General features: G+C 36.4%; 1 protein-coding gene across 1 annotated transcript in view; it reads right to left on the bottom strand.

Annotated features, from left to right (window-relative positions):
* Positions 1-253: 253 nt before the first annotated feature.
* The window catches only part of abcc6a (ATP-binding cassette, sub-family C (CFTR/MRP), member 6a), a 41,679-nt gene continuing 20,425 nt past the window's right edge, over positions 254-21,507 (bottom strand). The window contains exons 10-31 of the mRNA XM_062997719.1: positions 20,825-20,986; positions 20,623-20,715; positions 19,575-19,778; positions 19,310-19,456; positions 17,904-17,991; positions 17,306-17,375; positions 16,454-16,580; positions 16,167-16,343; positions 13,575-13,742; positions 13,150-13,333; positions 12,570-12,651; positions 11,933-12,044; positions 11,523-11,730; positions 10,619-10,929; positions 10,243-10,442; positions 9,303-9,429; positions 8,955-9,056; positions 7,753-7,899; positions 7,487-7,645; positions 5,339-5,505; positions 4,950-5,144; positions 254-2,831 (exon numbers count right to left, since the gene is read on the bottom strand). Coding sequence (XP_062853789.1) covers positions 2,723-2,831; positions 4,950-5,144; positions 5,339-5,505; positions 7,487-7,645; positions 7,753-7,899; positions 8,955-9,056; positions 9,303-9,429; positions 10,243-10,442; positions 10,619-10,929; positions 11,523-11,730; positions 11,933-12,044; positions 12,570-12,651; positions 13,150-13,333; positions 13,575-13,742; positions 16,167-16,343; positions 16,454-16,580; positions 17,306-17,375; positions 17,904-17,991; positions 19,310-19,456; positions 19,575-19,778; positions 20,623-20,715; positions 20,825-20,986 — 3,339 coding nt within the window. The 3' untranslated portion in view covers positions 254-2,722. The remainder of the gene's footprint in view (positions 2,832-4,949; positions 5,145-5,338; positions 5,506-7,486; positions 7,646-7,752; positions 7,900-8,954; positions 9,057-9,302; positions 9,430-10,242; positions 10,443-10,618; positions 10,930-11,522; positions 11,731-11,932; positions 12,045-12,569; positions 12,652-13,149; positions 13,334-13,574; positions 13,743-16,166; positions 16,344-16,453; positions 16,581-17,305; positions 17,376-17,903; positions 17,992-19,309; positions 19,457-19,574; positions 19,779-20,622; positions 20,716-20,824; positions 20,987-21,507) is intronic.

Raw genomic sequence — 21,507 nt, 5'->3', positions numbered from 1 at the left:
GCATTGTGTGCAGGTGTTCAGATGGGAGAAGCCATTCGCATTCCCCCATAACGCAAGCCACAAACATCTGTTAGCAATGGGTGGGCCAAGATACTTTACTTATTAAGATGAGTTTTCTTATAGATAAATAAAAGACGTACATTATATGTAGGAAAAAGAAATGTCTCTACTCCACAGCAGTGTTTTCAAATATGATTTATTTTACATATAAATTCATTATACATACAAAACAAACATATATCTTTCAGTACATTAGCAATGTAAAATAGCAAATATATAAATAAAATGTAAAGGCACAATTATTTCCAGCATTTTTTGATATTTTCAAGACCTGTACATTAAGATCTTAAGTAGATGCTCTATCTAGTTACAGTAACAAAACTAAATATTTCAAAATAAAATATAAAACACTTACACTGGATTTTCTATACTTGGAAGTGCAAATTATTTAATGAAAAAACATTTCCCGGATTGATCATGTTGCAAATATTTTACCTGTCACAACTACTACTGTTACGAAATCTGGAAATGTGGTACTTGTAATAAAGGTCTTTAGTCGAGTATTTATTGACCTTTTTATGTGTTTACTTTGCCAGAAATAAACAACCACCGCAACATAGTTGTGACTTCCAGTCTGTTTCCTCGTAGACGCCCTCATAAAACACTAAAATGGTTCGTGAGTGGGAGAGTCTTAGCGTAGAGCCACTTCCTGTGGAGTGTTGTACTGTCAGTAAATGTGTTTCTCTAACCCATAAAAACTCGTCCCTCTGGTTTCTAAACCAAATACACAAGAGCTTTGTCTAATACATAAATCACAAGCAAAATCAAATGCAGTCAGCTCGCATCCATGCACTTTCTAATCCATTTCAGAGTAATCATGACTGTGCTTATTTTAATGGGTCTGAGACCTGAGACATCAGAGGAGCCACTGACAGATTTTTTGTGGGTGTCAGCCTGAAGCTGTGCAGCATTAGCATTTCCAGATTTGAAGATCTCTCTTGTACAAATGTTATTAAACACAACTTGGATAGAAATGTTACATAATTTAAAAAGCATTGCATGTTTATCCTGAATGAATTAAGGTGCAAAACAGTACTTGTTTATGTAGTAATTAAAGGTAAGTATCATCAAAAGCAGGCTGCACACATCTATTACTATGTAAGAATAGTAGACTTATAGTATATCACTGACGAGAACCCAGAAAAGCCCTATTAACATCTTATAAAATTTAAGGCAAAATGTACATGACTGCTCTGACAGTATTAAAGGAACATGTTTCCTGTGTGTTTTTCTCTAGTCTTCATACTGCAACTTTAAGCTAATCATAAAGCACTAACAATTTTATAAGAAAATGAATGAATGCAAGCTAGTTTTCGTTTGACATTTCAATTTTGCTTGTGATTTTACTTCTGCTTACTTCATTAAGTGGAGCCCATAAATCACTGATTCTTGAGATAAGGGACAAAACACATATATTAACCTATAACCTATATCAAAAAGTCTTTAATGCATTAAAAGTCAGGTGGAGCGGCGTATGATCAAAAAATCTATTTCAGATATTTTCAATGAATTGTATTAGAATGTGTTAAAATGCAGTACTTGGTAACCTATCCTCAGCTAGAGGTCTCAATGTCATACTGCATGCCAAAAAGAGTTTAAAATGCATAGATATAAATATTCATAAAGTGCACTTTAAACTATATGTTCCATATGCCTATCAAATTTGCATCTTCACTTTACCTCAACGTCAGATTCTTTTCATGATCATAAACCAGACAATGTCATGGTCAGCAAAAACTTTTGGTTCTTGGTCTGCTAAATTTTGTAAGTTTATGATATTTTAAACGAACAATGTAGATATCACTGTAGTCGTAGCTTTAATGTGTCAACTCTGTCTTCCCATTCTGAAAATTAATGGGAATAAAATCCTTTTCAAAGAAAAATACACTTAAGAACTAATCACATTATAATAGCATGGTTTTTACTGTCTGACAGAGTTAACAAAAATGAAGTGAATAAATGTGAATAAATGAATAAAAAAATAAAAAATAAAAAAAAACTCCCCTTACATTGTTGGTTAGTTGAGACTTTTGTCTATAAATAAAACCATTTTAATTTAGGTTTTATGCACAAACATAAATAAAACATGGTTTCCCTTTTCTCAAGTATCAGTGAAATGCCATTGGAGTGCTTGTGTCATACACATTCTTTATATATAAAACATTTAGCTGATTAATTGGTGTAGGACCGGACTTAGTACCACTGTGTGTATATAACTGTATAAAAATAAGACATTTATTCCACAAAATAAGACATTATTGTACAGACTTCTCCCCACCCTGTTACCCAGTCTGCAGGGGCTAACATGCAGGGTCTGAGAGAGCTAATGTTCCAGCTGTACACAGTAAATAAGGTGCCGTTGAAAATGTTAAGTCGACCTGAGTAAATAAAGGTTTCAGCTGAGCTTTGGTAATACATAAGTGTACACTGGTAAAACATGTCTGACTCTTTGGAATCAATCAAACTGGGAATTCATGTGCCCTTCAAGTACCTTCCTTCATACTAAAGCACCAACATGAGCGTGTATAGTTTTTTTTTCTCTGTACTGTTACACTGGCCAGCAAGACATGCCTGTTAATGTGGCTGATGATTGATAGTTGAATTCCACCTCAGGGGGGCGCCAGCAGACTATGTTGTCCAGGAACCAGTTCAAAAGTGCAATTTACACTAATCCAGCCTCTCTGCACATATGGTAAAACTGACCTCTCTGTGCAATGAGGTTAGCAGGGGAGTCCATCTCCTTTATGTGTCCTTTGTCCATAACAATAACCCTGAAAAAACAGTGAAACATGAAATAACATTTAAACATGTGTTTATATTATAAAGTACTAATGGGATTATAATTAAAAAAGAGTGGTGTTTGGAGTGGATCAAAGAAAAAGCCAAATGACATATATTTGCACAATTTATTGAAAACAATCAAGATGTACAGGTCCTTCTAAAAAAATTAGCATATTGTGATAAAGTTCATTATTTTCCATAATGTAATGATAAAAATTAAACTTTCATATATTTTAGATTCATTGCACACCAACTGAAATATTTCAGGTCTTTTATTGTTTTAATACTGATGATTTTGGCATACAGCTCATGAAAACCCAAAATTCCTATCTAAAAAAATTAGCATATCATGAAAAGGTTCTCTAAACGAGCTATTAACCTAATCAATTATGAAAAAGCAGCTCTGTCCTCATTAACCACACGAAGATTAACTCATTGGTACATTTTAATTTATAAGTCTATTTTAGGTTTATTACCTTCATATTTATGCAATTTTATAAATCGTAAAGAACCTGGAAATTATTGTCTGCGCTCTTGCACCTTGTATCTTCTTAAGGTCCCCTTGGCACGTACGAAATTAGGGAAACAGGCTTTTAATCATGCTGCACCATCAGACTGGAATACACTGCAGAATGTTTTAAAATTGCAGGATTTGGTGAATTTAAGTTATTTTAAAAACATGTTTTTGAATATAGACATAGGTAAAACGGTTTGTAATTGTTTTAAATGAGCATTGTATTGTCTATATTATGTATTCATGTTTGTCGTATGTTGTTTGTGTAAGTGTAACTATGTACTATGTTGCTGCATTCCCCAGGTCAAGCCACTTTTGAACCAGAAACAGCAGCACTGGACTGTTGCTCAGTGGTCCAAAGTACTGTTTTCGGATGAAAGCAAATTTTGCATGTCATTCGGAAATCAAGGTGCCAGAGTCTGGAGGAAGACTGGGGAGAAGGAAATGTCAAAATGCCTGAAGTCCAGTGTCAAGTACCCACAGTCAGTGATGGTCTGGGGTGCCATGTCAGCTGCTGGTGTTGGTCCACTGTGTTTTATCAAGGGCAGGGTCAATGCAGCTAGCTATCAGGAGATTTTGGAGCACTTCATGCTTCCATCTGCTGAAAAGCTTTATGGAGATGAAGATTTCATTTTTCAGCACGACCTGGCACCTGCTCACAGTGCCAAAACCACTGGTGAATGGTTTACTGACCATGGCATTACTGTGCTCAATTGGCCTGCCAACTCTCCTGACCTGAACCCCATAGAGAATCTGTGGGATATTGTGAAGAGAAAGTTGAGAGACACAAGACCCAACACTCTGGATGAGCTTAAGGCCGCTATCGAAGCATCCTGGGCCTCCATAACACCTCAGCAGTGCCACAGGCTGATTGCCTCCATGCCACGCCGCATTGAAGCAGTCATTTCTGCAAAAGGATTCCCGACCAAGTATTGAGTGCATAACTGAACATAATTATTTGAAGGTTGACTTTTTTTGTATTAAAAACACTTTTCTTTTATTGGTCGGATGAAATATGCTAATTTTTCATGAGCTGTATGCCAAAATCATCAGTATTAAAACAATAAAAGACCTGAAATATTTCAGTTGGTGTGCAATGAATCTAAAATATATGAAAGTTTAATTTTTATCATTACATTATGGAAAATAATGAACTTTATCACAATATGCTAATTTTTTGAGAAGGACCTGTATGTGTTTTTGTTACTGGTGTTAAAACATTCAAAGCTGTGCTGTAAAAATGAAGTGAAGCTCATCTCTATTAATTTACATACAGTAAATGCAATTTACTGTACATTTTCATTTATAACAATAACATAACAATAATTCATTGTTTATATATAACAATATATAATAACAAATATAAATGTGATTTTTTAAAATACTTTTTTTTTAAATTCCTTAAATGTTAACACCAGTTTCAGAATTTTATTTTTAAACATTTCTTCAAATGTGTTTTCTGTTTTTAACCCTTGTAGATATCTTTGAGTTTGTAAAAAAGTATAATAATAATAATTATGCTTGAAAAGGCCTAATGTACAGTAAAAATGGCAATACATTTGTTGTTAAGCTGATAATAGCTGTAAGTACTTACTTTGTATAATCCATGATGGTGTTAAGTCTGTGAGCAATGGTGAGCACTGTGCAATCTTCAAACTGGCTGCGGATAGTGGACTGGATCAGTGTATCTGTTTCCAGATCAACTGCTGCTGTGGCTTCATCCAGAACTAAAATCTTTGTCTTTCGAAGCAGTGCTCTTGCCAAGCATACTAACTGCCTCTGCCCCAGACTGCAGGACAAAACGTGAAATAATATGAGTTAGACCAATTGCTTCTCCAAATATCATAGAGGATGTATAACTTATGGATTCCATAGTTTTTTAATAATAAACCATGTATGTTTGATCCTATTTGGTAACACATATAGTAACCATGTGACTTTAATAATAACATATGGCTTTGTAAAGAAGTGTCATGTTCATACCTAAGGTTTTCCCCTCCTTCTGAGCACTCATAATTAAGTTTATCAGGCAGTCCGGAGACAAAGTGCTTGAGATGGGCCAGTTCTAATGCACTCCAAACCTCCTCATCAGAGTAGACATCAAAAGGATCCAAATTCATACGCAATGAGCCAGAGAATAACACTGGATCCTGTAACATAATAAAGACAAGAGTCTTATTCAAAAGCTCTTCAGATGGAATTTAAATAAATACAAAAATACTTTATATGATTTACAAAAGTGATACTATTAAGTAAATACTTAATACAGTGGCATATTACACTATATAGAATGTATTTATGAGTCATTCCTACAATTCGGTGCCTTTTGTGTCCCCAGTACTGATCATTGTATTTATTAAGTAAATTTTAAACAATACAAATTTCTAAACATCTTACTGAAATAATTAACACTTTCAAATACTAAACACAATGTTTTCTACCTCCCCCCCCCCCCCCCCCCCCCCTACATACTGTTTTTATCTCTTAGATACCAGAGGTTTTCCCATGTCCCCAGTGCTGTACATTCTGATTTAGTGATGGATATATGAGCTTTAATCATGAAAATATCTCAGTCTTTCAATACTGTTTAAAAGGTTTGCTTAAGTCCCTTTAAACCTTGGATTTTTTTTCTTTATGAGTTTCATTTTATTGCTGATTATAAGGGTTTTTCACACATCCCTTAAGTTGCTGCCCACCCTGTTATTTCTTACTACTGTCTCTTAAAATGAAGAGCTGTTTTACATACTGACATCATTTCCTCGTTCACATGATCTTTTTGGAGGGAAAACAACTGTGGAAGATGAGTGGCTAACTCCTCATTTATTGTTGTTTTTTCCACATTGTATCCTGGGATCCATTGTATGGGATATATGAGAAAAAGCAACACGATTTGATCATTTTAAAAATTATCACACTAAAAAGCAGAGAATTCTTTGTCTGAATTCACTTTTATGCTAGCATGGTTTTGCTCACTTGCTAGCTAATGGCAAATTTTATGTCAGAATGTCCACCCTGTTATGGTCCACCCTGTTACTACCTAATACGTAACAGGCTGGACGTCACAGTGTATATGAGGTTCATGTGTGCTTGAGCTTGACCAATATTAGTTTGGGAAAGTATAACATGTTCTTTTTATAATAAAACATATAATTATAAAAATTATAATGACCCTTATTGTAAATATGAAGCTGTTGGAACTGTTTTATGTGTTTAGGAGGCAAAAAAATATTGCAAATAAATAAGTAAAAAGAAAAAAAAGGATAAATAAACACCACTCTCTATGGTGAATAGTTTTTGATAAAGTTGTAAATTTGTCTACTTTTGATTTTTTTGTCTTAAGCTGCAATGATAACAGGCAGTAATCAGTGATGTTGCATAGCAAACTTAGCTAAGTTAAATAATGTTGAGCCTTGCCCTGCCCTCTGTATTGCAGTAGACTATACCCAAACTGGCAGAAGCACTACTTTTAGCAGTGTGCCAGCCAAGATTTTACACAAAATTACCCATCTTAGCTATGAATTACTGCATGAAATTATGATATGATGTTCAGTCAGTTAGAAGTCTGGATTAAATGGTGTAAACGTTGTTTATGGTTGTGAATGTTATTGTTTCGGCATGCAAAGTTGGCTAAATTTAAGTGAGATAGACTGCCAACATGCACACAATACATTACAATTTTGTGTGGTCACCCAAAATAGGTTTAGAAATTTAAACTGTATAAAAATGGCTAATGCTGTTAATAAAAATTCATAACATTAGCCATGTTGCATAGCTGACAAGCAGAAAAAAGCTATTCATATTGTTAATGCTTTTAATATAGTCTGATGTCTATATAATGTATTACATTTGTTAATAACTGAGAATGAATTTCCTCTGAGTTTCATTGTATGATTTAATTCCCATCAGTGCTTGCTCTGGAATGCAAATGATTTTGTGTGGACTTACGTTTTACCATTTTTTTTCATTCAGATGACAACAATAAGTAAAAAAATAATTAACTAACAGTACTTTTACCTCTGTAAGGGTTTTGGCTACAATAAGACCACATTATTAAATTAATAAAACAGAACTCAAGCAGGCAGAGATGAAAACAGCTGGAATTTAAGCTTATTTTTAGTCCAGTATACCCACCTGAGGGATGATAGTGATGCGAGATCTAAGATCATGAAGACCGAGCTTAGCAATGTTGATCCCATCAATATAAATCTCTCCTTTTGCTGCTTCTAATATGCGGAAAATTCCAAGAGCTAGCGATGATTTTCCTGCACCAGTTCTTCCCACAATACCAATCTGAAGAGATAAGAGACATATAATTGTTAAATAAAGCTTAGCTGTGGTTTGGCAGGTAAAATGAATTTTTAATGAATGAATAAACTATTTCTCTTCTCTTTTTCTACCTTATCTTTCTCTTGAATGCGTAGTGAGATGCCTTTTAATGCAAGCTCAAGACCTTTGCGGTACTGCAGACCATAGTCCTGAAACTCTATGGCGCCTGTTTCAGGCCAAGCATGTGGTAGTGAGATGCCTTCTGAGCTCCATGAAGCCTGCAAAAAAGTATAATCAAATATGCTTCCAAAACTAGAGTTATGAATATATAATTGGATCAGCTTCTGTTTTTTGTATTAGTTAATTAAAATCAGATGCATGTGGTAATATGCTACTGTATTAGGATGTTTGTTCACTTCACTGTTATGGATTTGATTTTAAATAAAAATTTCTTTTAAATTTGTCATTTTTGCTCATCAGTCTACACTTACAGTTTTTTGGATTAAAAATCAAAAAGTAAAATGTCTTATTAACAAAAGTATTCAGACCCTTTGCTGTGGCACTCCAAATTGTGGTCAGGTTCATCCTGTTTGCTTTAATTATTCTTAAGTTGTGTCTAGAACTCAATTTGAATAGATTGGATGTAATTTGGAAAGACACACCCCAGGTCTATGAAAGCTGTTGTTTGAACAAAAAACAAGTCATGTAGTTTAAGGACCTCTCTATAGATCTCTGTGATCAATTAATGCCAAGCCATAAATCGGGGCAAGGATTTAAATGTCTAATGTTTTGAGTGTTACCAAAATAGGAGCCACAGTGGCACACCCTTAAACCTTTCTAAAGTTGACCTTCCAGCCAAACTGGGCATCCTTACCTGTAGGTTCAGTAGTTGTTTATCATTACAGGCCTGGGATTTCAGTGTTTTTTTTTTTTTTTTTTATCAAATTTAAGTTTTCTGCAAGCAATGTGCTTAAGAATTAAAAAAAGCTTGTGCTCCAAAATCTGCTGGGCAAAAGTTTGTTGCTGTTTACATGGACAAAAAAGCCAGTCCAACCTAAAAGTTGCTTGATTGTGGACAGTAGACAGATTGTGTGATTTATGGCAAACCTGTGTTTTGGGCAGTGTTTGGTTTATATATGACTATCTGGACAAATTCAAGTAGCTTAAGTTGACACTTGGGTTTTAAAACCGCTATACCAAGCACAGTCAGACTGGCCCTGTTTAAATTGGCACAGAAATTAGCCAAATTTACCATCTCTGTATATGCTTGCACAAAGAAAGTTACCCTAGATCAGCAGTACTAAGTAATACCAGTTGTTGTTTTTTTTCTCACCTCTTTGGCTGTTTCAGCATACTCTTTCACTCTCTCAACTGACACTATGTTATTTTCAACATCTGTCCATGATCGGACAATCCAGCTGAGGATCCCCGTCACCTAAAAAGCAAGCAAATGCATAAGCCACACCAAAGATTTGGGATCTGAGTAAGCTGAATAAGATGCAAGCTTGTAAGTGGATTATGCTTGTATTTCCTACCTACGTAAGTGTCTAATTTCACATTATGCCAATAACCACAAATGGAGATGTAATTATGTGCTAGTTACACAAGACAGTAGGATTCTATCTTTGAGACTAGACAGTTTAGTAGACAGCACATTGCCAGCTTTGGAAATAACTCTCACCTGCAGGGAATGAGACACAGCTAGGCCGACAATCCCTGGACTTAGAGTGTCTTTGCCCATAACGGAAAGTATAGCAGCAGCGAGAACGACACCGTTACCCAGGAACTCCAGATTCACTGCCAGCCATCTGCACAGATGAAGATGTATCAGGTTATTATTCCATGGCTCCCCAAATCCCAGAACGTTTCTATTTCAAGCCTGGTCTGGAGTGTCAGTGTACAACTATGATGTTTGCAAAGAAAGGTTAGAAGAAAGACAAGCCTGGGAAACACAGTGTAGGATTACACATGTAACAACGCTCTTTTTGTGAGACTAGTGTAAAATGACAAAGGAAAAAAAGGTTGTGACGAAGTCCTCTCTATGGTTTTAGAACAGCACTGTGTTACTTTGGTATTTTCTAATGTCACTCTGCTTTCAGAATGTCACTTCTCACTGTACGTTCAGAATGCCACTGGGTGAGTGTAGATTGTAGCCAGTTATATAATGTAAATGTGATCAATTCAATGTAATACTGAGTATACAACATTCCGTGTTAATATTAGTGCAGTTTATCTCTTTACAGTTACTTAATTTAATTATCTGACTGCTTTATCCTGGTTAGGGTGGTGGTGGGTTCAAAGCCTATCTTAAAAACAGAGGGTGCATTACCAGTCCTTTGCAACACATCATATACATATATTATTACTAGTAGCTAATCCATATATTTACACTCCCACAAATGAAAAGAAATCAGCATATTCATATACAACTCTACACAGACAGGACACAAAGTAGGGATACATCCCTGCAGCTATGCCTGCTGTGCTAGCATGTCACCCTTATTACAAACCATATAACTAAACACAACACATAAACACATTTTAAAAAGTAATTACTTGAATTTAATGCAATGACTGCATTTGTATTATGAGTATTTATAGTTGTAGCACAGTTGTCTCACCTGGTGGCCACAAATCGAGGAAAATAGGTGGTCTGGTTCAGATCCACTTTCTGATTCGCTTGCAGAATGAAGCGTGGCTGCTCTCCAAAGGCCCGAATGACACTGGCACCTTGCACTGTTTCATTAAAGTGTGTGTAGATAGGTGAGCGGCTCACAGACTCCAAACGCCTCAGTTGGCAAGATGTGGCTACATAGAAGCTCTTTAGGAAGTAAGAAAAATATACACACATTTATTTACAACACAGAACCAACCAGTCTTCACAGAACCAATAAGCACCATAAGCAGTAAGCAGCCAAATAAAAATCCTGTTAAACTCAGTGGTAAGAACAGCATACTGTATGTGGTTTGCCATCTTGAGTGTGTCTGTATATTTACCTGAATAAAGGCGTAGAGTAGTGCCAGGGGGAGGATAATGACACCAGCAAAAGGTGTGGCAAGTAGCACTATGATGCACACCTCCATCAACTTAAAGACATAACCCAACATCATCCTAAGGCCATCTGGTATCATACAGTCGATGGCATCAATCTCTTTGGCAAAACGGTTTAGCAGGTTGCCACTGGGAGTGGACTCGAAGAAGGACATGGGTGAGTGGAGAACGTTTTTCAGCAGATCCAGGTGCAGATGGCGAGATGCAATGATGCCCCCAATAGAGATGGCCACCGTAGTGCCAAAAATTGCAATGCCTGTATACCAGAAAGGTAATGTTTAGATGTTTTGAAGTGACAAAACTTCATTAATTGCCATTTTCAGACCCACTTATCATGTTCATTAAATGTAGCTTGTAGATACAAAATGGATAAGTGTCACTGGAATTCACTGGTTGTAATGCAATTTATTATACAATTTGTCAGCCCACCTTTACTCATCCAATAAAGGGAAGGGCCCATTACAGTACCACCACTGACCAGATATCACCAACAGTTGGACTAACTGTGATGGCAATAAAGACTATAGTTCATTGTTTACATCAAGGAAACAAAAGGAACTGCTAACCCTTACTAAGTTACTTTATCTGTTTAATTCTTGCTAATTTCCTGAGCAAGTATTTGCTGCTGTGACTATTAAAAACTTTATATTTTGTAATTTTAAGTTTGGCTATTATATATATATATATATATATATATATATATATATATATATATATATATATATATATATATATATATATATATATATATGTTAGATGTACAAAGAACACCTCTATGGTAGACGTGCCTGATTAACTGAGAATTGTGTGGTTAACTAAGCTGTATTTGTAGCCTTAAACTTTACTGACCTTGTGCAAAGCCGAGAGCTCCATAGACACCGAGCTTCATGTCTGCGTTAAGCTGAGTACCATTGACAATTGGTTCATCAGCCCACATGCTGAGCCAGTAGTTGTATGCCAGAGAAGCTCCCTGCTGGAAGGCGTACAGGAATAGGATTGGCACGATAAGACCCAAGCCGATAGTCCGGAAGTACTCGATATACATCTCAAGTTTCACCTAAAAAGGTTTATAAAAACCAAAAATTAAGCAACGTTCATGATATAAAAGTACTATATCAACAGGACATTAAATTGCTACTATCATGCAAACAGTTTTCATTATTATGTTTGTTTACTGAAGCTGCCAAACCTTAATATCAGCAAGCATCGAATTACATCAAAGAACAAAAATGAAACAAATTTTTTTCTGACCAACTCACCCTTCCTATCCGAGCCTTGTCCACCTCTGTGAGTTTTCCCAGATCTTCAGGAATCTGTTCCTGCTCGATGTCAGGGTCTACACTCTGAATAGCAACACTGTTTGTGTCACCACTGAGAAAGAGAAAGAAAGTTACAAAAGAAAGTAAAGACAAGTGGTCCTGTACTAGACAACCTAGCTCAATTCAAAGCCATTGTTTTGTGGGATTACTACAATGGAGCAGAACTAACTGCTTAATGGACGTTTAATAGAAATGAAAAGCAGGGGTACATACAGAAATATACTCCATAAATATTTATTTTTACCACTTTTTCTTAGCAATCATATGATTAAATAATGCTTCAATAGCTGTCTACTCTTTTTTTCATTGAAATACAGGTAAAAGTGGAATTTCAAATCTTTGCTTTCTGTTTATTAGCATGTTTCATATTTTTCCAACTTTTTAGATTGAGTTTGGTATTCAGTAATCTATATTTTAATAAACCTAAGAATAACAGACAACAATTATTTATGGTACAGTCTTTGAGGAACTCTGTTTAAATAAAGCCCTTTGAATCTCACCTGACCATTTCATCAATTAGGGCATCATCTGCTTAATCGATCCCCTTGCACAAAATTGTATTTTGAAAAAAACATACCCAATAAGCTGCTCTTGAGAGAGGTCTCTGGAGAACGGCATGAAATCTGTAACACTGAGCCTTGAACAAGACTTTCTGGAGCCTGCAACAATAGCACATTTCCACTTTTTATTGCAATTACAAAAAAAAACTTCAAAGCAATATACAGATGTGTGACAATTAAAGAAGTGTTTTTGTAAAGTGTTCAGCTACCACAATCCACAACTTCAATGAATCTTGGCATATATTTTATTGAACTATTCTAAAGGGATCAAACACCATTCTTTTAAAAGATATTTCCTCAGTTGGTGTTTTGATGATAATGAAAAGTATTGGCCAGCATTTCAGTTCTGAACAAGTGGCTGTAATTACCATAGCACTGCCATTATAACACTTTTATACCCATAAAACTATCCCTGTTAAACTAGGTCTGTATTTCTAAAAATAGAAATGTTTTCTTAATGTTCCAGCATTTATTCAGATTTTTCTTTGTTCACTTGTCTATATGTGCATATGTGAATGTTTTTAGTTCATCTGCAATGAAATACAATATGCAGTCATGGTAAGTGGTTTAAACTGATAATAAAGGTGTTAGGTTTACCTCTCTGTGTGGCACTTTCTTTTCTTTCTGAGCTGGCAAATGTGTGAATAAACTCAGCAAAAGCTCCATTTCGGTTAAGCAGTTCCTGGTAGGAGCCACTCTCTGTGATCTCACCCTCCACCAGCACCAGGATCAGATCGGCTTGAGGCAGAAAGCTCATCCCGTGGGTCGCCAGGATGCGAGTCTGCCAAGAACAGAACAATATAAACCTTCATCTAACTTGCAATGCCAACCAAGCTATTTTTCACCTGGAGTTTGTTATATTTGAAATCATGCCAAATCCAGTGTATGTGAAAAACTTCAACACTGACGCTTCTTTTCTCATGTGTTTGTGACTCTGACTGATGGTTTAATGTTGGACGAAGTAGATTTGTTTTAATATGGCACTACAAAGAAAAAAGGAATGTGTTAGCTGGCTTAGTCACCTTGTCTCTTAACACACCCTTGGGTCCGATGACCTTATCAAAGATGTGTTGACCAACATGGGCATCCACAGCAGATAATGGATCATCCAGCAAATAGATATCAGCTTTCCTGTACACAGCACGAGCCAGACTCACCCTCTGCTTCTGGCCTCCAGACAAGTTCAAACCCTAGGGAGGATTTTACAATGTTTAAAACATTAAAAATATACATTTCATTGTAAGGATTAATTTACAAGTCATCAGAGCTGTAAAAAAGGAAAATAACATTAAGTATAAAATTTTGAGAAATACAAAAGATTATAGTATTGAAATTGTTTCAGTACTGTCAAATAACCTTTATTTAGTATGTTTGAATTGCACTAGCAATTTCTATTGTTAAATCCAGATTGTGTTGTATTTATTTATTTATTTATTGTCAGAAGGGTAGGAGATTAGTAGTAGGCTAGCTTGAAGAGGTGAGTTTTAAGTTAGGATCTAAAAGTAGACAAACAATCGATAGTACGGATATGGATTGGGAGGGTGTTCCAGAGAGAAGGGGCAGAGTGACTAAAAGCCCTCACTCCCATAGTCGACAGGCGAACAGAAGGAATAGAAAGCTGGAAGGCTGAGGAAGACCTAAGAGTGCGAATGGGATTGTAGACTTGGAGTAAATCGGAGATGTAAAAGAGTGCTAGACCATGTAGAGCTTTGAATGTGAATAATAAAATCTTGAAGTGTATGTGATAAATTACAGGGAGCCAATGAAGCTCTCTGAGAACTGGAGTGATGTGGTTAGTTGAGGGTGACCTAGAGATAATCCATGCAGTGGACTAGTTGGAGATTTTGTAATGATTTTTGATGTAAGCCGAATAGGATTTAATTACAGTAGTCTATTCGGGATGTTAGCAGGGCATGGACAAGAATGGCAGTTGTTTGACTGAGGAACGGGCGTAGGCGGTTGATATTTCTTAAGTGGAAGTAGGCAGATCGTGTAATGTTACTAATGTGTGCTTGAAAGAAAGATGACTGTCAAGAACAACACCCAGGCTTTTAACCTGGGAAGAAGGTGAGACGACAGAGTTTTCAAAGTTCAAAGTAAACTATTGGATTTTGGCGAGAGTGGTCTTAGTTTCTATAAGGAGAATTTCGGTTTTAGCTATATTAAGCTTCAGAAAGTTTTTAGAGAACCAGTTTTTTATGTTGGAAACACTGAACTGAAAAACAATCAATCATACTCTAGCCATCATACTCTAATTCATTTACTCTTGTTCACACCTAGGAGTAATTTAAAAGAGCAAGTAAGCCAAGACTCAGGAACAGGAGAAATCTGCAAACCCAATTAGAATAAACCAAATTAGACAAAAACTCAGAACTAAATATCTGAATTACTGGGAAACTGAAACTAAAGTCCAGAGTAAATGCAGTGTTATTTGGCCCTAAACAGACACTACAGTGCAGCAGATTATCTGAGCACAGTATCTGACCCTAAATTAAGAAACAACTTGACGAGGTACAGACTGAGCGCACACGACCTGGCCGTGGAGACGGGGCGACACACCCGGTCCTGGCTGCCCCGGGAGGAGAGGTTGTGCCAGCACTGCACTCTCAGTACAGTAGAGACGGAGCTGCACTTCCTCACCCAGTGTACCAAGTACCACCACATCCGCTCCCAATTCTTTCCTAAATTTAACAACGTCATCCCCAACTTTACCTCCCTCCCGGACTCCGACAATCTGCCCCACCTACTGGGGGAGCACAGAGAGAGCTGCACACTAGCAGCACTCTATACACACACCTGCCACCAGGTGAGGGACAGTGGGTGACCATGTCCCATACACACACACACACACACGCACACAACAAATGTTTATTACTACCTAATTAATGTAAATGTCACCATTTTTATTGTTATTTGCACTGTTTTTATTATTATTTTATTCTATTTTATTTTTTGTACTTGTAACTATTTTGTAACTATTTTGTATATATTTGTTCTTATTGTTATTTTTATTATTTCTCTGTAACTGAGCTTTGGCAATACGAATGTCCTTATTTGTCATGCCAATAAAGCTTCTTTTGAGTTGAGTTGAGTTGAGTAAGCCTACTGCAATATTTTAAGAAGATGTTACAAACACAAAGTATCTGAGGGAAACCCAAGCTAAATTCCACATAGTCAATGCTTAGAAGTAAAGATTAAATCTGGGTCCCTAGAGGAACACTGACCAAAATTCTTGATATATTGTTATATATGCTTAAAAAATGTATTCAATAATATTTTCATATATGTTGTCATTCCAGCATGATGGACTATCAGGTAGTGTTCAGTGTGGGTTTTCTTCAGGTGCCCGTATAACAAAAAACTGCCAGTAAGTATGAATGAACATAAAATTGCTTGATGCCAGGGTGTCCAGGGTGTATTTCTGTCTTATGCCCAGGGTTTCCGGGTAGGCTTTGGACCCACAGTACCAACTTCAACCCTAATCAGGATGAAGGGGTAAATTAAGATGGTGGTAGTATCTACCTTCTTGTTTCAATTCAATTGTAAGCAATTTTTAATAATTTTATTTGTAACTATTTTCCTTTAATGAGCTATATCAGAGTCATTTTAATCACCTTCTCGCCAATCTCAGTGGCATCTCCTGCTGGTAGTATATCAAGATCAGGCAGCAGGGCGCATGCTTCCAACACACGTTGATACCAGCTCTTTTTCTTCTCTTTCCCAAACAGAATGTTGTCCTGCACTGTGGCATTCTGGATCCAGGCTTGCTGGGGTACATAAGCCACAGAACCCTTCAAGAATAAAGACACACATCTTCAGTATCACCTCAATAGCCATATAATACATCTAAATATACCTGATCTGAAAAAAACTGATATACTTTAACGCAGTCATTTATTACCTTGACAGAGACAACACCACTTCTCCTCTCTGTCTCTCCAAGCATTGCAGACAGTAGTGAAGATTTTCCACTGCCAACATGGCCAACCACTGCAACCAGCGCACCACGGGGAACTCTCACATTAATCCTACAAATACCAATAAATATTTAAATTTAAAGATAATAAAATAACATATTAGTCAAATGTCAGATTAGTCATTTAGCTAACATCATGTGTGATATCTCCTTTACCAAATATTTTTATCATCAGTCGAAACAGTAGACAGTAGTAAATAGTAGCTATACGTGTATTTGCAGTGTCCCATTATTTATAGTGTTTTTCTACTGTTGATAAAATTAGAAATGTCTCAATATAAATAAATACTAATACTAATAATAAGATATTTCATTGAAAATAAAAATAAATTAACTTTTTTTCCTGCTGTATTACACATTATAAGCCTCATCATGAAAGTAAAAATTACACTTCTGATCAATTATTTTAATTTACTTGGTAAAATGGTTTGGATAAGTAACCAGCCCATTAGATTAAGCACCATAAACTTGACCAGGTACAACCAATCACCCTCCAGATCACACACCAGGCTAATAGTTCTATTTTTTCTCTATTTTTCTATCTAGTTTTGAATTTTAGGCTTTAAGACAAAGTAACTATTAGATTTTTTATAGGCATGTTAGAACAGTCCTGATTAAATTAAAGCACATTTCACTATAAACTGTAATTTGCTATATACAATCTTAGTTTATATCACCTGTTAAGTTACCAAGTGGATAAAACTCATTCACTCGGTGAGCACATTTAAGAAAAAATCTGGCAACCTTAACCTTTATCATTATATCCATGTGTTGTACCTTTTCAAACAAGGAGGTCCATCCTTAGACCAACTAAATATCCCGTTCTCAATCACCACACCATCTTTATCTAAAAATCAAGAAAACGTGGAGGAAATGAATTAGTGGACCTCTATAATACACTGGCTAGTGTTTACATGATAACTGGTCTGCACACCTGTACAAAACAGACATGCTGCTTGAGCGTATTGAAACGATTAAAGAAAGAGCAAAGGCCTCTGTGAAAGTAAACTTCCTTTGCTGCAGCTTGTGAAATCAAAGACTCCCCTAATTACACACAGTCTAATTAGCTTCATCTTCATAATAACAGTTTTCACAAGCTGTCTGCAACTGCACTAAGAGCTGCTGGGAGAAAGCCTGTTTATGCTTTACAAAAATAAAAGACTAGGTTGAAACCACAGTCTAGCATGGGCTGCTGCACTAGGTCTGTAATGGTTTTCTCTCTAAGTCTCCCAAGAAGAACAGGAAGTGAGGCAATGCTGCCACACGACCAAGGAATTCAGCAGCTGTCAACAAAGTGAAATCAGTCTGTCATGAAACCTTGGTGATAGAGTTACATTTTTGTTCATATGATGATATTGAATGATTATTAACTCACCCAATTTAAAAGGTTCACGGGAAACGTTGTCTGGTTTCAGCTCCTCTTGGCATAAATATTTACCCAAACGCTTCAGTGAGACAACAGCCTGAAACAGAGGAAACATTTAAGTAGATTTTTAGTTTGGTAAAAGTATTTTTAAACTGCCACCTTAATGATTTAATGCATTTAAATAATTAGGGGAAAGTTTATCAGGGTTATTTAGTTAACAGCCCACAGGTCAGATCCTGCTCTTAAGTTAATGTTTATTAAACCTTTGAACCATTTTTAGATAGAAAGTAATATAACCCATTATAGTTAGATTCAGTTTAATTAGATTCAGTTTAATTTGAGTAGAACCAGAGAATGTATATGTTTTTTTTTTGCATTTTTCCCAATTTTTTCTCCCAATCTAGTCATATCCAATTACCCGATTGCATTACGCTTCCTCTCTACTGATTCTGATCTGAGGAGAGTGAGACTGACACATGCCCGACTGCATCTTTTCACCTGCACAAGGCGAGTTCATATGTGGATCAGCTTTGTGTAAAGAGAGACACACCCTGATCAACCCATTATTCCTTGACACTGTGCAGGCACCATCAACCAGCCAGCAGAGGTCGTAATTGCATCAGTTATGAGGTACCTATCCGGCTCCCCACCCGGTATGAACAACAGCCAATTGTTGTTCATGTAGCTGCCCAGCCCACCCAGATGGCAGAGCTGAGTTTCGAACCGACGAGTTTGATATATCAGCTCTGGTGTGCTAGCGTGCTTTACTGCTGTGCCACCTGAGCAGCCATTGCATATATTTTTAGAAATGTATTAGAATTCCTAACCTGATAACAAATAAATTCCAAAGAGGTCACCAGTGGTTTAATTAAAGATGAAGTACTGATGTTCACTTTTGGGGAATCCAAGAGTGGTTCACTAATGCTATAAAAGCAGCCTTGGATATTATGTCAGTGGATCCAAGGAGTCAAGCATGATATAGCACAGTAGATAAATTGTTGGCTCACTGTGGGACTTCGTTCTTCTTTCCCCACATTCATGTTGTGCTTACAAGTGTTTTAGACTTTAAACAAAGAAACATTTAAACAAGACCAATGTGTGAGCTGGCCAAAGATCAAAGTTCACCAAGAAGGAGTTACTTTATGTGGTGCCAGAAACCCAATGACGCAGCTATATGATTCAGAGCATGAATTCAACTACTACATGGGTCCCCAAGCTACATTAGATTTTAAACAGGCCATATAAATTCAGAAATTATTCAAGTTAAATAGGTATTAACATATTGATAACTGTAGTCTTCAATTGCTGTTTTAATACAGAACATAACTGCAAAAAAAGGTCATTAAGGTACACAGATAGATGTTAAGAAGTACTATTACATCTTTGACAAACTGTACCAGGAAACTAATGTGTACCTGCATGGTGGTGCTCATGGCAAAAGGAAGCTGGCTGAGTGGTGTCTTCAGTATATTGATGAGAGCCATTGAGACAAAGATCTTTTGTGCATCCAGCACATTCTTGTCATCAATGAGTACGTACACGCCGAACATGGCAAAGGCAATCTGGCAAGGAGAACAAAACAGGCATTAAAAGTCTGTGTAAGCTACATTTCAGAGTAAGTAAATATGAAATTTAAATGTCCAGATAAATATAGCTATTGCTATTTTCTTTCTTACACACCATGAAAGTCGAAGAGTTGAAGGATGCAATAGAAATGGAGTAGAGAATCTGGGATTTCTTCAAAGCCTTGAGCTCTTTCTCTCTGTAGCCTAACACCTGCTCAAGGAAAGCCTTTTCCCAAGCATAGAACTTTAGGATCTTTATGCCGTTTAGGATTTCATTCATCAGCTTAATTCGACCGTCCATGAATTTCATCTGGATCTCCTATATTTTTAAAAATAAAATACGAGAACCCAGTATGGTCAGTTTTGTACTGAGCAGTACATAACTAAGATAATACTGAGGTTGTGTGATTCATAAACAAGGTTAGAAAGTATATGGTATCAAAACCAGCGGGCACGATGGACTGTGGCAAATGTGAAAAAGGTCTGGCAGGTTTGTCCACCATTTAATCAGAGAATGTGTTGAGTCTGGTTTGACGCATTCCACATTCTTTATACAACTGAGTTTCTGAAATGTGTAACTGCCAAGTAGGGCAGAAGTTATGTTATTTGTAGAAGAACAGGTCAGCCAGTCTATTCCAAAGCAGGGGACACAGACTCCAACTGAAATTACAACCAACTTCACATTGCTTCTAACAGGTCAAGCATCTGATTCCAAAAGGAAAATAAAATATTCTATTTTATTCTTACAATATTATACGTGAACAGGCCAACAGTCTGGGAGGACACTAAGGACCTCTGGATGACCTTTGATCATTATTATTTTAAACAAGGCCATAAAATAGATTAGTAGTTAATCATGTCTGTTATTTTAACATCACAGTTAAAAGGGGTCACACATTTAGGACAAAAACACACATAAAATGTCTTAGTAAGGTTTTGGGCCACCACATAGACTCTACAAGTCTAAACTTGATGAAACAGCTCCCCTTTACAAGATATGTGCTCAGTTGGTGTTTTGATGACTGCAATAAAGAGCCACAATTACTCTTTTATTCTGAAATTTAAACCAAACACTTAAAAATAAATGAGTTTTATGGTGTTTATTGTGAGCTGCTTTTGTTTATTCTTTTAACACCATTGTGAATGCAAGTTTGCTCCCCCACCTGTAGTTTACTCCTTTTTTTGGCAATGAATCCGTTTAAAGGGAATATGAAAAAGACGGTGGCAATGCCAGCCAACGCAGACGGTCCAAGATGCTAAAATGAACACAAATTTCAAAAATCACAATTACAAATCACTCCAAAACGAATAATAAAAGGTAATAAATGTGGTATTAAACCAAAAATCTGTGGGTAGGAAGCTCACCTGCCAAAGGAAGAAGAGGCAGAGGCCAATCTCAATGGGTGCAAGCCACACAGCGTTAAAATACACCACAAAATCCATTAGCTTCTGAGTATCTGCTGACACCAGATTTACAATCTCTCCTACTGTGCACGTCCTGCGTGCTGCACTGTTTATCACCAGAGACTATAGATTTATAAAACAGGAAAAGAATTGATATTTGATTATAAGAAAGGCCGGCACGACATTGGTTGTTAGCTAAACAATTGTATGATAATTACTTAAGATATTTATCAGCAGAGTGTATACAGTGACAGTTATACATTGGCTATATTGCCTGTAATTGTAAATATTACAATATGTTTCCCATTTTTATGCCTGGAAGAATACGATTTCAGACACCCCACCAAGTAGACCATACCATTCTCATCTCGTCTGCCTGCCTTCACTCCCATTGTTGATTGTGTCTTCATTAAGGTTGCAGTTGTGCAAGCCAGAGAAGGCACTGTGTGTTAATGTTAGTAGCGTCTAGCTTGTTTAATACACTTTATTGCTTTCTGAGTTTCTGAATTAGATTGTGCCACTGCATTTTGATCAGTGCTAACATCATTTAGTTTTTTTTTTACATCTGTGGGGGGGTATTGATTAGGACGGTCAGACCCCCCAATGCCCCTCATAATTTGAACCATGTTGATCAGCAGTGTACT

This window comes from Trichomycterus rosablanca, chromosome 6 (genome assembly GCF_030014385.1).
Source record: "Trichomycterus rosablanca isolate fTriRos1 chromosome 6, fTriRos1.hap1, whole genome shotgun sequence".
NCBI lineage: Eukaryota > Metazoa > Chordata > Actinopteri > Siluriformes > Trichomycteridae > Trichomycterus > Trichomycterus rosablanca.
This window is presented reverse-complemented; position numbering and strand designations above follow the sequence as displayed.